This window comes from Cupressus sempervirens, chromosome 2 (genome assembly GCF_028749045.1).
Source record: "Cupressus sempervirens isolate cs-2001-9-10 chromosome 2, ASM2874904v1, whole genome shotgun sequence".
Taxonomy (NCBI): Eukaryota; Viridiplantae; Streptophyta; class Pinopsida; order Cupressales; family Cupressaceae; genus Cupressus; species Cupressus sempervirens.
In genome coordinates, this window is record NC_143119.1 from 290,892,775 (window position 1) to 290,910,530 (window position 17,756).

General features: G+C 34.2%; 1 protein-coding gene across 4 annotated transcripts in view; it reads left to right on the top strand.

The window, feature by feature from the left end:
• LOC149572212 (DEAD-box ATP-dependent RNA helicase 17-like) overlaps positions 1-17,756 on the top strand; it is a 154,997-nt gene that overhangs the window by 63,466 nt on the left and 73,775 nt on the right. For all 4 annotated transcript variants that reach the window (XM_089813467.1, XM_089813469.1, XM_089813468.1 and 1 more), the window contains 3 exons: positions 15,642-15,750; positions 16,008-16,366; positions 16,478-16,551. In XM_089813467.1, the coding sequence (XP_089669593.1) occupies positions 15,642-15,750; positions 16,008-16,366; positions 16,478-16,551 (542 nt within the window). The remainder of the gene's footprint in view (positions 1-15,641; positions 15,751-16,007; positions 16,367-16,477; positions 16,552-17,756) is intronic.

Sequence of the window (17,756 nt, forward strand, 5' to 3'; positions counted from 1 at the left end):
TTCTGATATATATTCAATCAAAGTTGGTAACGAAGAATGAGGAGTCCAAAATTATATATCAATTGAAGAGGGATTGGCTGACTTCAAAGACAAAAGAAATTACATAGTTCCATCATCAGTTGTAAAAGGCAACAAAGAACAGAGGTGGAGTTTCAGATTTTATATCAGAAGTGGGAGTAGGTGCTTCCAGTGGGTTGAAGCCTACGAACTGTGGGAGTTGTAGCTTCTAGTGGGTTGGTGCTCGTAAAATCAAGGTTGGAGCCTCTTGTAGGTTGAAGCCTACAAACATATTGTAAAAAGATTTAAAGTTATAGAAAAGCAATTATTTGCCGTGGTTTTCTCTCGTATCGAGTTTCCACGTAAATCTTGTGTTATTGTGTTCATGTGCATAATTTTTCATTTTAGCTTTTGAAGTTATCATGATTTCCAACACTCTGGGACAACTTAATGACGTCTGTCATGATAACAGGTCTACCATTTATAAGATGACGATCTTATAATGGTTACCTTCTGTTTATATATGTCAATGAAAGATTGCTAACTTTCATTACATATCATATGTCAAATAGAAAACACCATGAACCTAGTCCGAGGGTGGTACAAAGGCTTTCATCTCAATTCTCTCTCATAGAGAAGAATGCATTTCAAGGAATTTCACTTAGAACTTCTTGTCATTGAGAAGATATCATTCACAAAGGATTGCATCTCAAAATTTCTCCCTCTGAACATCGATCCTGGGAAGTCAGGTCCTCTAGTTACTTCCTCAGAAATTCTCTTTACCCAAGGATGCTCGTTGAACTAACTTTGAATCAGTTGTCTGATTTTCTAGTGATAATTCATCACTTCCTCATGATATACATAGGAGTAGGTCCATCACGTCATGCAGTCACCCACATGTATTTCTAGACTCCCTCTGAGTATCAATCTTCTAAGCTCTTGGGTTGTCTTAGAAGAACTGTCATACTCCCTCTTAATGTAGAAGAATCTCATAATCTCAATCATGAAGGATGTTTGATTCAAGATCCTCAGTTTATCTATATTGATCATCAGGGTCTTTGGAGCTACTATCATTAGATTGAGTTTGCACAATTTTTGGTAGCATATGTAAAGTGCGAACCTTCTTTTCCTATAAGAATATCCTCAAACATAAAGGAAAAGATCAAAGCAAATAACCCTTATAGTATGTATAGAATTACAAATAAATGAATAGATAAATGTAAAAGATACAAGTACATATCTGTCCATGAGGGTCATGGAATATCTCCTTTTCTAAGGATGGTTCAAGTGGGAATGAAACATTACCTATTATTCCCCCCCACAATGTAAAATTCCCACTCGTATATCGTTGAACACTTTTACATCACATCAAATTTGACGACTTCTTTCTAAGTTCCAACTTGCTCTTTTCATTCGTTGAAGCTCCAAACATTCATTAAGCTTAATAGTAGAAGCTAACACAAACTTGTCCACAATACACCAATATCTTGATTGAGTATGATTGTGCCACTTGAATGACTCTACAACTCATACATCAAGTTTCATTTATCAAAGAGAGACTTGTAGATAGTTTAATTAAAGTCACAACTTTCTTATGATATTCACATAGTTGCATGAATTACAGTCCTCTTGACTGCTACAATTTATCAATCACTAAAGATTCCATCACAACATTGGTTTACTCCCTCTGAATCAATATGATCGATATCACAAATGGTTGATGAAACCATATCCTCTATCTGCTTCCTCTGATAGATGTGTTAGAATCACTTGAACATAAATCTTCTAAGCTTCTAAAATAAACTTCCCTTTAACAAAGTGTTAGACTTTCTCTGAATCTGATACTAATCCTCCTTTTCCTGCAAGGACATCCTTAGAGGAAAATATCAAGGTATATAGCTCATATATATAGAATTCTAAATAAAAATTTGACCACAAAAGTAATATTGAGGATATAAAGAAAATACTCATCTCATTATTTTTTATTACTTTCCGTATAACTTTTCATTATCTCCTAATACCATGTGAAATGAATTTGTTTTATTTCATATATCAACCCTAATTCATATTCATGTAAATAATAGGCATACTAAATAAGAGGAGAATGATAAAACTTATATGAAATATATATAAACGTGAATATACTTAATAGAATATAACCCTACCAAGTATCATCTTTTATACTTGATCAAAGGTGGGTCCCTAGTTCTTAAGACCTGTCTCCTAACTTCCAATGGGTGCTTTCCATCCCTCACCATGTCTAGATGCTATACTACATTTAAGTACTAGAACATTGAGGTGGGGTTCCATGGCTTGATAAGCCTAAGCCCAAGAGTGGAGTACATACCCCTCTTTCCTTAGGGATCAACCCTACCCTCTTACCCACCTAGTCTCTTTACTTATTAACATATATTTGAATTCTTTGTATTCAAAATGATTAAAACGTAATTTAATAATCTATCCAATATTTACTTCACCTTATTTAATTATCCCATAATATAGTTATTACAAAATTACTAATATAATTCTTACTTAACTATATTATACATAACATTTTCCATTTCTTAGAATATAACTTACTAATCAAAATTAATGAATAAGGAAAGTACTTACCTCTCTTACCTAAGTCTTAGTGGCAGCCTGTGATTGCTGACTTGACCCTGCACTATCATATCTAATGATCCCGTGTCAAAGGGTGCAGTAAATGCCTTATTTCTAGTCAGCAGTCACCGCTCGGTGTGCAAGGAATATGTGAATCTCTGATCCATTGAATCTCCTATCCCCTTTCGACGCATTTTGGCTTCCACACCATACTTCATTTGATGATAACAATCAGTTTCGAGCAACAAATATCATTCTGACCCTTCTTTGGTTGAAGCAATCTTTCAAATCAATTTATATATTTCTTAGATCTCTTAACCTCTGGTGCAAGAGCACCTAATAAGACAAGAATATCACGCCAAAGTTCATAATATGTTCAATTTTATTTTATTTTGACCATTCATGATGTATTAAGAAAATTTGAGTCAATTTTAATAATAATGTAAGGTTGAAAACTTGAAAGACAAAATTGTAAAAGTTGTCAAATATGTAAGTAAATATTGTCGTAAAATGTGGCAATATGAAAAATATGATGCAAGAGAGAAGGTGAAAGGTCATAGGAGTATTTGGATGGTTTCCAAATGTTGAAAATGTTATAAATACCATGTATTGGTCATTCCAAATCAGAATGAGAAGGAAGAGAACATTTTGGTATTATTTTGTGCATTCATTCCTAGTTATTTTGATTGGTGTTCACTGTTTTTATTCTGTTTCCAGGCCTTGTATAGATAGTTACAGCCTGGAAACCATATATAAGTTATATATTTCGATAGTAGGATGAATTATCTTCATTCTCTTTTTGGTTTGGATTAATTTCATTCTGTTTATAAGAAGTTATGCATATTTTGGTGAAACTGGTTATTTACAGATTTCAGATTCCCTAACAGCAGTCATGTTGCAGAACTTGGTACTGACACATATGAATGAGTTATGACCTCTAAATACATTCATTGGAAAGCTATACAAACAATACTTCTTTTCCCTTTGGTTTGGGTCGTTTTTATGAAGATTTGTGGAAGTTATGAATCTTTTAGTAGAAACTGATTTTTTAATATCTTCAATGGAGTTGTGGGCACAAATTTGGATGCATAAAATGATTAATGAATTGGAAGAATTAATGGCTTACATATTTGGAAAATAGACCCATGAAGGATTAATATGAAATTAGTTTGGGATCATTTGGTTTTTTGTTGTGAAAGATATTGGATTTGTTATGAAGGGTTACATGTGTGCTTTCTGGTTTATGACAGTAAAAATGGGTCTCGGTATAGAGACCATAACATGTAAAAGAATTGTTTTATTGGGCTCAGCTTTGGATATGTGTTAGAAGGACTAATTTTTAACAACTCTTCCAAAGGGTTTTTCAAGAAGATGTTGAGAACAAAAGTTATGAATAACATAATATGCTATAGAAATCAGACTGTGTGAATGGAGATATATTGATAAACTTGTTGAAGCATATTGTGCTTTACTTCATGAGATTCCTCTAAATCATAAATCTATTGAATGGATGTTGAAGGGATCAGCATGTATACCATTGATTAGTTGATTTGTAAGATGCTCGGCATCAACCTCCTTTACATCTTTTTTATCATTTTATTAAACTGTCGTTCCATCTATAACTGTTGACACACTGTTATGGCATTCATAAAACCCATTTCATTGTGATGGAGAATATTTTGATACATTTTGATACACTATCAATGCAGTCACCATTGATACAATCCGCCGGGTCTCTTATTCGGACCCATGCTTTTCCACTTTCCTTTAAATTTGATGCTTGGACCACGTCATGCATATAATGTTTGAGTGATGTAAAGAAAGATTTATATTATCCATGATATATTACTTTCTTTGTAGGGCATGTGCTACTGCTACACGTGGGTTCCATTCTCTATGCAATCATCCTGTTCTTGTTCTTCATTGTTGTGCGCGTCAATTTCTTCAATGCCGGCTATGATTTGTTAGTGTATAATTCCTCATGACTTGTGAACAGTACACGTCAGTGCTCCTTTCTAATTCCATGTTATGTCTTTGTTGCCTTGCTATTAATTTTCACTCGTCCATGTGTGTGTTATAATATATGTTTTTTCTTTCCTTGTATATTTCCTTCGATGGTTTATACAATCTCACTGTGGGTTCATTTATGAATCAAAATCTATTTACTAGGACAATCTCTCTTTTCCTACATAGGATTACCCCTATTTCTTTCCTTCATGGATGCCACGTAGTATGTTTTATGGATTGTTTATTTTGCAAACCTTCTTATTTCACTCGTACATATAAATAGTTGCCCAATCATATTCAAATCTATTTATTCCTCCATGTAGGCTGAGCAGATACCAGTTTGACGCTTAGCTGATGTCTTTCCTAATTCAAACCTTTGTTGGAGTCCTACAATCAACCAGTATATGGAAGCTCAGCAATGAGTTGGTCAATTGCTACCTTGAAGGCTTTCTAACTAATTGGGTTGTGAGTAGAGCTTCTAATTTTCGCTTATATTATCGAGTCAGGATTACATGTCAATAATTCTTTTTGATTAAGAAATTCTCAGTCCTATCACCTAGATGATATCATGAATGATTAGGTTGATATTGTCGAACGTCTTTAATAGAGCCATCTCTTCCAATGACATGAACTCCTCGACAAGGCTGCTATTGTCCAAACAAGTGTTTCTACCATGATAATAATATATTAGTCATTCACACTATAGTCAATTCTATATTATGATTCAGGGTAGATATATAATAATAATTATTTTTCCTTGCATTTGTAGTTAGGCTCTGATACCATGTTGAGTAACTTGGACCTTTTCTGCAAATGTACTAACGTGGCCATTGTATTTGATGTCTTCCAAATGCAGATTTGGATCTCATATAAATATGAGAGGAGGTGACACGTCTCTTCAAAAGACATGTCCTTATAGTTAATCATCATTAGTTAATAAATAACTATATGTATAACTCACCTTTAAGCATATATGTAATATTAATATATTAACCATATATGTAATATATTATTATATTACTATATAATAATATATAATGTATAATATATATTATATTACATATATAATGGTTAATATATTATTATATTACTATATAATAATATATAATGTATAATATATATTATATTACATATATAATATATATAATATATATTATATATATAAGATATTTATCTTAAAGATAATTTACCATCAATGAGGTATCTCATGATAAAATCAATCCGACAAAAGCTACAACCTTAACAACAAAGTCATGTCTCTATTTGATCACCATCGGTGTATAAGAAAACACAATTAGTTTGCTTCTCAATCGACAATCATGTGGTGGTAAAACAATTACATTTAGGAACTCATAACATAATAGTCTCTTCTGATTATAAGAGCTCTTAAAGTCATTTATATATATATATATATATTATTCTTATCAATAATATAAGACATAAAACAATGTTCATATAAATCATGAATACAAATGCTCAATGTAATGAGTTTATCACTTCGACTGACGCTATACTTCAACACACAAAAGGTCTATGGGACTAAGAGATTACAACAAGACAATAGACCATAGCGGGTGCATCAAATTGTGTTTGAGAAAGCGAACAACAAAAAGCATGAAGAGGAAAATAAAGGTGCAGAGAAAGGCCAAAGAAAAGACTAGGAATCCTTCAATGGCGAAAAGAAATAAGTCACAGATGGATAAGACTACAGGTGGACCTTCGCCTTGATTTGGCGGGTGTAAGAGATTTTGTTCATCACTAACCATCACTAAGACAACCTAAATCCTTCACCCATTATCATATCAACCCAAAGCCACCCACTAAAGTATGTGTTACCGCTATCTATACTTGTCCAAGAGTTTGAACTTTACAAAAAGGATAATTGCAACATCTCAATAGCTTAACCTATCTACTATGTGTACACCAAAAAGCCAACTAAGTTTAACAATCATATAGAAACATCACAAAAAATAATAGTGAATTAGTGGCATCGAACTCCTACCCTATGAATGATGTTGTTGAGTTATAGGCCTCCGCACCTTTTCCCTCTCCATTCAGAAATTAAGTTCCTTGTGCCATTTTGACCAAGTGTTTCTTCCTCTGTGATCACCTCCTCCTTGACACTTGCGGTTCCACCAACCTTACTTTGGCCTTTGCTACTGCCATTGCACCTCCACTTTAGTAAGATTTAGAAATAGTTTTAAAGTCTCCTGACTCATGGCTTGTCTCCTTTGTTTGCAATCCTAAAAAGCTTCCTTTAATCCCCAAATGAAGGGGATGTAACCACTTCCACCCTCATCTTTCACATTCTCTATGCCCTCATTAACATCCCTCCCTTTACCTAGGATCGCCCATTCAAGGATTGATTCCATACTTGCCGAGAATTCCACGGGCGCAATTGCCTTCATTGCTTGTTTTATAGTAGCTCGTGATTCCCCTAGCTCTAAGGCCCACACCATAATTATGGAGTAAATGCCTATGTTAGTGCGATGCCAGTTCCTCATTTGATAAAAAACTGCTCTTAAAACTAATTGCACACATTTCACTTGTCTCATCTTTATAAAGGAACACGACTTCTAATCTTTTGTTAGTCACAAGGCCATAAAAAGAAGTTTACTTCTTCATCACCCTCACAGTGAAGGAAGTTTCCATAATTTCCTCTATCAAAAACACCCTCACGACAACCTGCAAGGCCTCTACTTACACTCAACCTCATTTGCTACAATAAATGATCACCCAAGATGAGGAGATTTAACAAAATCTTTTTAACATTCCCAAATCAAATACAATGCCATTTCATCCATTTTGCTAACCTATCTACCCACTTCAGCTTTTGAAAAGACCAACTCGTACACCATCACAAAAAAAAATCATCAACTTATTTGATGCACCTTCCAAATTGTTTAAATAACTGAATCATCTCTTGAGATTGATCGAAAGTCTTCAATCCTAATTTCTTCTATCCTTTCAAAAGATAAAGCCGAATTTGACAATTTTGCCGTTTCCTTATTTTCTTCTCCTTACATGAGTTATGTTAAAGTCTTGTTACAAAGAGAAATCCTTTGTTATAAGATCGATGTATTGTTGAAGGTGCCATGCATTTGTTTGTCCTTTAGTGATAGCCTAGATAATAATGAGTGAGCTCCCCTCAATAAGAAACTTTATAGCTCCCATTGTCTTTGCCACTTTTATAATGGTTAGGGCTGCTAAGGCTTCTGCCACATTATTAGTGCTATCATCCAATTTATTCCCCCCCATTACCACGGTTTGCGGATTATAAATCCTACTCTGGATAGGCTTGGGTTACCCTTTGATGCCTCGTCAAAGTTTACTTTCCAATACTCCTCTTTTTGTTTTACCTATTCAATTACCTCAAGGTCCTTCGATATTGGATTAACCCAACTAAGCTCAACACGCCATAATATTATTTTATCTTAATTAATTATACATTTGACTATATTAATATATAATATAATATAATTCCAAATCGATTGGGGGACTTAATGTGCGTGTGTATTACATTATTGAAATATTAGAATATAAAAAGACCTTTTCCTTCTAATGAACACAGGTCTAAATCAGTTCTCAAACTAGTTCACTCTGATTTATATGGACCTATGCTGACACTTTCTCTAGGAGGATTATCTTACTACATAATATCTATTGGTGATTTCTCTAAGAAAACTTGAATCTATTTCCTAAAGGTCAAAGAATCAAATGAGGTCTTATCAAAATTTAAAGAGTTCAAAGAAATTGTGGAAAATCAAATGTTAAAAAGAATAAAAACTCTTAGGTCAGATAATGGAGGAGAATATACCTCTGAAAATTTCAAAGATTTTTGCACCTTTGTTGGGATTAAGAGGGAGTATACTATACCTTATAATCCTCAACAGAATGGGGTAGCAGAAAGGAAAAATAGAACCATTGTTGAAGCAGCAAGAACCATGCTTCATGATCAAAATTTACACTTCTCATTTTGGGCGGAGGCCACTAATACTGCTGTATATATTCAAAATAGATGTCCACACTCAATTCTAGAAAACATAACTCTTGAAGAAATCTTTACAGGAAATAAACCTGACTTAAGTTATCTCAAAATATTTGGTTGCCCTGTTTACATCCGCATACCTAAAGAAAAGAGAACCAAGTTAGAACCATTTGGGAAGAAAGGAATATTTGTTGGGTACAGTGAGAACTCCAAAGGGTATAGAGTCTATTTACCTAGATAGAGATCAATTGAAGTAAGTAGAGATGTCATATTTGAGGAAAACAATGCTTTAAAACTATCAACAAGTACAGAAGATGAGCCATCATAGACTTAGATAAAAATCTACAAACTGAAAATCAGAGGGAGAACATATCAGAGGAGAATGTACCATTACCAGATTCATAAAATAGAGACATCTCTAATATCAGGAAAAGACCATTATGGGCAAGAAAAGTGATTGAAGAAAACAATGTTGAGCCAGATGAAATTTCTAGGGAGAGCAAGAAAACCAGAAACAAATTTTGTTATATTGCACTAGTAATTGAGCTTACTAAATTTTAACTATCAATTGTCGAAGAAACTCTAACTTGTCAAGCTTGGAAAGATGCCATGGTCGAAGAATATCAATTCATATTACAAAATGATGTTTGGGATATTGTACCTAGGCTAAAGACAAATCAGTTGTTTCATCAAAGTGGTTATGCAAAATCAAATATGCTTTAGATGGCAATATTGAAAAACATAAAGCAAGATTTGTTGCTCAAGGTTTTTCACAGAAGGTAGGTATTGACTATGAGGAAATCTTTGCTCCAGTTGCTCGATACACTTCCATAAGAACAATTATTGCAAGTGCAGCATCCAAAGGATGGAAGATACATTAAATGGATGTCAAGACTGCATTCTTAAATGATGTCATTAATGAAGAAGTATATATTGAACAACCTGAAAGCTTTGTTATAAAAGATAAGAATCTATGTGTATGTAAACTCAAGAAAGCTCTCTATGCCCTCAAACAAGCACCTCGAGCTTGGTATGAAAGGATAGATAACTACCTCTCCAAACTAGGATACTCTAAGAACAAAGCTGATCCTAACATATACTTCAAAATTTCGAATGATGACATGTTAACACTTGTTTTATATGTTGATGATCTATTGATAATAGGTGAAGATCACTTAATTGAAAGATGCAATCAAGATCTTATAGTTGAATTTGAAATGAAGGATCTAGGCCTACTACACTATTTTTTGGGTCTAGAAGTATGTCAAAAGAAAGAGCATATTTTTCTAAATCAAGGGAAATACACTCCTGACATCTTGGCTAGGTTTGGAATGATGGACAACAGACCTCTAGCAACTCTGATGGAAACAAATCTACACAAGCTAAACGAAGAAGCTATAAATTTAGAGTCTATTGACACCACTCTTTAAAGACAAATCATTGAATCACTTATGCATCTAGTAAATACTAGGCCTGATATTTGCTATGCCACCAATGTTTTAAGTCATTTCATGTGTGAACCAAAGAAGATTCATTTGATGACTGCTAAACATATCTTGAGATATCTACGTGGTACTATCGGTCTTGGTTTGAAATACAAAAATGTTGAGATTAAACTTGAAGGATATACTGATTTTGATTGCGCTGGTTGTTCCATAAACCGCAAGAGTACTACAAGATGTTGCTTTAGTCTTGGATCAGCTATGATACCCTAGTTTAGTAGAAAACAACCTACAGTTGCCATGAGTTCCATCGAAGCTGAATATATGACAGCCTCCATGGGAGCTTGCGAAGCAGTATGGCTGAGAAAATTGTTATTTGGACTCTTTGGAATGCAACTAAGTCCCACAGTAATTCATTGTGTTAACTAGAGCTGCATCAAACTTTCTGCAAATCTGATGGGGGTGGAAGGATTGGATCCACAATGATAATAAAACACAAAATACATAATACACAGGCACCTATAGAAATTATAAAATCACTTCATTGGTTGATAATCACAAAGGACAAATAGAGGTCTTTGATTATTTCCGGAAACATCTAAATTAATCGAAAAGGACAAATAGACTTTTCTAGAACCATCTAGACATAAATAAATTCTAAAACTTTACAAACCTAAATATTAATTTGACCTAACACTATTCAGTAATCCAGGAATTTCTAGAATGCTCTATTATGCTTTTAGATTTCATTTGAGGGGGAAATTACACATTCCAACACCGCCCCCCCCCCCCAATTTCAACCTCAAATGTTGTTGCGTACAAATCTAAATCCTTTCTTTTGCCTGATGCCAAAATGCTATTTTCCAATAATCTTCATATCCGTTAATGCATGAATAGTGTCTTCCAAAGCTGTGGCCTTTAATTTCTACAAACATTTTGTCAACAATTGGCTGAATCTTTTACCAACGATTTCCTCTTTTCACAGGATCCACTGATAATTTTGCCTTATCTGTCAAAAATGCCGGTGACAGGGTTTACTAATAACCTTGATCAAATTCATGTCTTCTTTCAGCTACCCCTTGATAGCCTCATTATGACATCTATCACAAATGGTGATAGGATTCACTAGAAATTTAAATTAGCTTCATCAGTCACAAATGGTGATAGGGTTTTCCAAATAACCTTCGTCTGCAAAATAAAAAATCTTTTTGTTGTCACAAATGGTGACAAACAAGTTCCTTCCTTCTTCAGCTATCCCTTGATTAGCTGCTTCTGTCAAAATAGGTTACAGGATTCTCCCAATTAATCTGGCTTTGATTCGTTTGTCACAAACGGTGATAGGATTTTCTTAACCTTGGCTCTGATACCACTTGTAGGAGGTGGACCGAGATTTTAAATCTGCTTTGATACCAATTATAGAAACCCACGACAACTCTGATACACCTTGTAAAAGGTGGATGGACAAAATAAACTAAAATGGAAAAATACTTGTTGCGGCACTAATATATTTCATTAACCATTTTGTCTATATCAATTACATTTTGTCCATATCAATAACATTACAAGATGCCTCTATTTATAGAGGTCTTAGAGCATTTCCAGAAACATCTAAAGTAACCGAAAAGGACAAATAGACTTTTCTAGAACCATCTAGACATAAATAACTTCTAGAACTTTACAAACCTAAATATTAATTTGTCGTAACACTATTCGGTAATCCATTAATTTCTAGAATGCTCTATTATGCTTTTAGATTTCATTTGATGGGGAAATTACACATTGCAACAAAATCTTGTCTTCCACAATTGATCAAAGCACATCGAGACTCCTTACCATTATATAAGAGACATGGTTGACAGAAATGTTATTACGCAGATTTACGTCAGCACAAATGAGCAAAATGCGGACATTTTCACCAAACCTCTTGCAAGGTTGAAAATAGAGTACTTTAGAGGTAAACTTGTTATGACAAATTTGTAAATACATTTGTAAAGTTATATGTATACTCGTGAATAATTTAAAAAAAAATGTTGTTTGCAAACTTTGTGTTATGAAAGGTGACGATCTTTCATATGTGTAAGATCACTATTGTAAAGTGACGACCTTATCAATAGTTGATCTATCTCCTAACATCAAATGTGTTGGAGCAAAGTGTTATCTTGGATCCTCGAGCCGGATTTTGTCGGACACCTTGATAACCATCATGGTTCTTCGGGCTGGATTTTGCCGGGCACCATTAAAATCAATTATGGTTCTTTGGGCCGGATTTTGTCGGACACCAAGTGATATTTTTATTTGCATTATATCTGCTTAAATTCCTTTCTCGCTAAAGAGGGAGTGTTGAGGATATTAGCCTCATAGGACATTGGAGCAAATATAATATATGGATTGTTCATACTTTGTAGATCTGATTATATATATAGAACCATAATCTTACATTATTGAAATATCTGTATCAGTTATATACAAATTCCTGAGCATCATATAGTACCGATCACCTTTTACATGTGATGATTCTGTTATTGTATCAATGATACAATGAGTGATCGAGCACCTCTCTCATGATCGGGCATATCCTATATTCATCCCTCCTCATGATCGGTCATTATAATTATGCCGATCATTAACATTATAGTTATCACCGATGGTTATCAATCAGTGTGTTTATGAAACATTATGAATATGTGTAGAGGCATGACTACGTAGGGTCATGCCCCTATTAAGTCATGTCTCAAGACATGTATAATATAATTCATTTGAAACTGCAGATCAGATCAATCATCGTGGCATATAGATCTCAGTCAGAAATCAGAATAGTATAAATACATTAAATCTGCATCCCCATTCAAGGAAGATCTGCTGACATAAAGAAGAGTTATTACAAGTAAAAGGTATACATAAGAAGAAATACGATTTAGTTAGTCTCCACCAACAAAGATCTAAACTTTACACCTAACAGGGTAAGGAAAAGGTTTGAGACATCAAGAAGGCTCCCTAGAAAACTCAAAGAGGGACATAAGAGAAGGTTCAAATTCAAAAGACATGGTGCACATCAAGGGGAATTCGAAGGGAGGATCGTGAGAAGATCAAAGCTAAGAAGGAACAACTCTACAAATGAATAAGGATTACTATCATCAAGGGTTCAAGGACATAAAGATTTACAAGTCCATGATCGATAGAGGGAAACCTGTCACTTCAAGAAAGTTTTCAAGGACAAGTTCAGTGAGAGAATTTCCTAAAGGAAGAGGATGAAGAAACAAAACTGAAACAAGGATCAAAGATGAGGTAGATGAGGTGGCCTTCAGTCATCATTCAACTGATAAGAGAGCTCCAAGTTGATATGTCAAAGATCACCTAATCAGGATCCTTCACAAGTGGACATGTAGAACACATTATTTTTTCATTGGTTCATCCTAATGGGATATGTAGTGTAATTTTCATATTTGGTCACATAATGATGTTAGCCACCAATCATAATGATTTTGGCAGCAAAAATCAGTTTATTCAAAGATATGGAATTTATTAAGAAGAGCCAGTTGGATGGTTTTCCCTTTCTTACGATATCCATTAATAATCTACAAAAGCATACTTCAGATTGGGACATCATACTTGATACTTGCATGGAAAGACAAGAGTTGATTGAACTACAATGTAGTAGGCTACCCAACATTGTCATGGATGATCTTGATGCTATTATGTTCGAGTTCATGGAATTTTCTGAAAGGAGAAATAAAGTAATATATCTTCTAGATGATAAGCTATATTAGATGATAAGCTATATGATGACCAGGAAACTTTTTTTTTCTCCTCTTGGGTTCTCGTGCCTTGAATCTTTTCATTGGCTCATTTTGTGGTGCTTCATTCTCATTAGAGATACATTTAATGTTTTTCACAACCCTAATTAGGTTTTCGTTGAGTAAACTTGGGTCATTGATTCTGATTTAATCTTGTCCATTCATTATATTTAGAGCTCCTATATTAACCTCACTCTTCTCATTTGTAAAGGGAGAGACTTGTGGAAATTGTTTCCATAATGCTATCAAAATAGTTGTTAATTCATTGTTGGTCTTCATAGTGGATTACTTGTGTTGGTTTGGAGTATTGCATGGTTTCTTCATTTCCTCACTCAGATTAGGATTTCATTTCATGTTGATTAGAAGTATGTAGTAGAGTGGAAGATATTGTGGATGCATCTATGTTGAACTCGTTTATACCATACCATTAGCTGCTTGCCGATTGTAAGTTTGCCTTGCATGGTCAACTGGCATATTCACAAGCTTAACATTGATTATTACTTGCACATTGATATGCATTGATGGTGTTAATGAATGGTAATAGTTTGAACATTTCACATTTACTTTAGGAGATTGTGTCAGCTTGGTTGATGTTGATGGCTAAGCCAAGTCTAGTATAGTCACAAAGACATTCACAATCTATTGCTTTTTACTATTTTAGGAGTAGAATAGCTTTCTAAACCCTTTATCCCTTAGTAATTTATGTTGGAAGAAATTGAAGTAGTTGATATCCATTGGTTGAACAAAGTAAGTCCCTTTGTGATACCTAGCATATTACATCACAAAACTGAGTTGAGTCCACAATAAGAAGGAACCTTGGGGTTGTCTCATTTGATCACACAAACCCATATGCATTATTTAGCATATGAACTTCCTTATTCAAGAGAGGGTTTGATATTTGGTGTTTCATCCTAGAAAATTAGGTTTCATGTTGCATGTTGCAGTGGCACAAAACTCACATCAACAGATCTGTGAACCTAATCTGGAACGAGCAACTTACTAAAAGTTATTAAACTATAATAACAGTTCCGAAAATTGACTTCAAATTTCTGGAAAGAATTAAAAAAATTGTAAATCTGATCTAAAACCTACATAGCAAATGCCACAAATATTTAGTTTACAATCTTTAAATTCCTCACCGTTTATTTATAATTGAGAGAATTTAATGATCTTTTAAAGAGCTAGTTTTAGTGGTCCCAAATTGCCAAAAAGGGGACACAACTTGTACTGTTATCTATAACATGTAAAGTTCTTTTAGCTACATTTTTCCTTGAAGGTAAGCTAAAATTGTTATAAAACCAGAGGTTTCATACAAAGATCTTAACCCTAACTTCAACTTTTTAAAAAGTGGCTTGGAAATATCCATTTTCTCTGAATTGTCACAAGGATTGTTGACTGTTCCAATTTTTTTGGGATGCCTGGCTGCCTCTAGAACAACTGGAGGGCTGTCTTTGCATAGGCAGGGTGTCTTGGAAATATCAAATAATCTTTTTCTTTCAGAAAATTTAGTGGATATTCTGGGGATGATTGCCAAGGATTGGGAAGATCCTGGGACCCCTAGACCTGGTGTGGGATTACCTGGGGTGGCCTAGGGATGTTTTCTCTCTGTTTCCATGTTCTCAAAGTCCAAAATTGCAAGGCATATTGAAATATTATTCCCTAGCCTGAACCTGTCCAAGTCTAGCATTTATTAACTAATATATCCACGCGCACACATAATATTAAACTTGTAAGATTTTTTTCTTTCTTTCTTAGGCAATTGCCTATGAGTATTGGAAATTCTTCCGATACTAACATGTTCTCCAATATTAGGAATAACTGTTCTAGTCGCTACTCCTGGACGGCTTTTGGACCACTTAAAGCATACTTCATCTTTTGTTCACAACCGCCTTCGCTGGTTAGTCTGTGACGAAGCAGACAGGTATGTGCTAATACTTCTTGTTTGTGAACACAGTTCATTATAGTTCAGGATGCTTGCTAGTTTTCTAATTCTAGAACTCTTACTTCTTGGTGGAGCAGGCATGTACATATGGTAGCAATTTTTTTTGTTACAATCCTAGGTTTCATTTCTCATGATTGTTTGTATTAATAAAGTTTTGAGTTATGTCTTCTTGAAACAATTAAGTTTCTAAATTTCAAGCTGGTCGTCATTTTAAATATATATTGTGCTTGGACCAGACTTCTGGACCTAGGATTTGGCAAAGACATAGCAGAGATATTGACACTGTTGGAATCAGGGCAACTTGGATTTGGGAATGAGAAGACAGCTAATTATGATCCTTCTAACGATGAGTATCGGCGTCAGAACTTGCTATTGTCTGCAACTTTGAATGACCAAGTTAATAATCTTGCAAAAATTAGCTTACACGATCCAGTCAACATTGGGTTGGAAGATAGTAGGTCTTTTCAAGGCAAGGTTGAAGCTTCCACTGGTATTACCACAGATATAGAAACAAATAAAAGTGCCCAGTTTGATTCTAGTAATTCAACGCCAGACTATAAATTTCCTGCACAGTTAGTTCAAAGCTACATGAAAGGTGACTTCATATTTCTTAAAATGCATAACTACCACTATCAAAGTTGGTTAAAAACCTGAGTGTACTTTAACTTGTTTAATTTATTTTTTATTTTTGAAATGTCATCTGCAGTGCCTTGCAGTATGAGGTTGGTAATGTTGTTGGCTCTTTTACAATCTCAATACACAGTACAATCTTCTTGCAAGGTAAAATTAACTTGTGCTATATTTGAACAAGCTGTTGTATCTCAAAAATATGTGCTGATTTTGCTTGATGCAAAAGTTTTTCATGTCAAATGTGCAGCTTGTAGTGAATTCATCATTTTCTAGCTTTTAGACTTTCTCATTTGGACCTTGACTTTGACTTCAACTTCTGCTTCAACTTAGTATGCTTCAAATGATCAAATAGAAGTAAATGTTCTAGCCACCAGGATACGAATTTGTAAAGATTGGAGCTGTAAATTTAATTTTATGATTCTTAAAAACAAGGACTTGTATGACGTGGGCCTTTTATATTAAGAAATAGCTCTTCAGCAATTTCCCTTCATCCTCTCCCCTGTTTCAGTTGTAGAACAAAAATCATATTATCAGGTATTCATACATAGGTTTAGCAATAAAGATGCTGACAGTAAACCGCACATTGACTTAAATTTGTTTCTCATTCTTTAAGAGGATTGGATGCAAGTTTGTAGCAAAGATAAGCAGTCTGTAAAATCAACCTTACTTGAAGGATACAGTACAATTGGGTAGGAAAACTGGAGTTCCACAGCTAAGCATAGGATGCTACCGTCCCCATATGCATGCAAATTATGAAAAAATCTTTCTTGTGGCAGCTTGTGACAAATTGATTTACTTGAGGAGTCTATTTCAATACACATAATTCAGATCCTTTCCCTTTTACTTGAGGAGTCTATTTAAATATTATAATGTTTCTGTAATGGTCATCTTAGGTATTTCTATTTTGTTAGTTCGTTTCTTTTTCAAAAACTTTTTTTTGTAGTTTCTCTATTTAAGGAGATAAAATCTCCATTGTTTATTATCGAATGATCAAACTATCAATTTTTATAACATGGTATCAAAGCGGGTTTGTGTCTAACTCCGTCACTGGTGGCCCAGGGTTATGTGAGTTTCACGTACTTGTATTTTTTTTTTAGTTGCATGTGCTGTTTTCCACAGAAGTGTTTTCTTGTTTTACCGTGTGTTGAAGTTTGGTCGTGATTTGGGGTATTTTACCACTTGAAGTTTGGTGTTTTGCCATGTGAAGGCTTCTGCGATGAGTTGTTTGGTTTGCCACAACTAGGAACCTATTTTTTGTAGTGTGAGAGTTTTAATCATGGTCGTTTGGGTTTTTGATTTTTTTCCACAAAAAATCATGGAAGGGTTTTATATATATTCTAGTCAAACCAAGATAC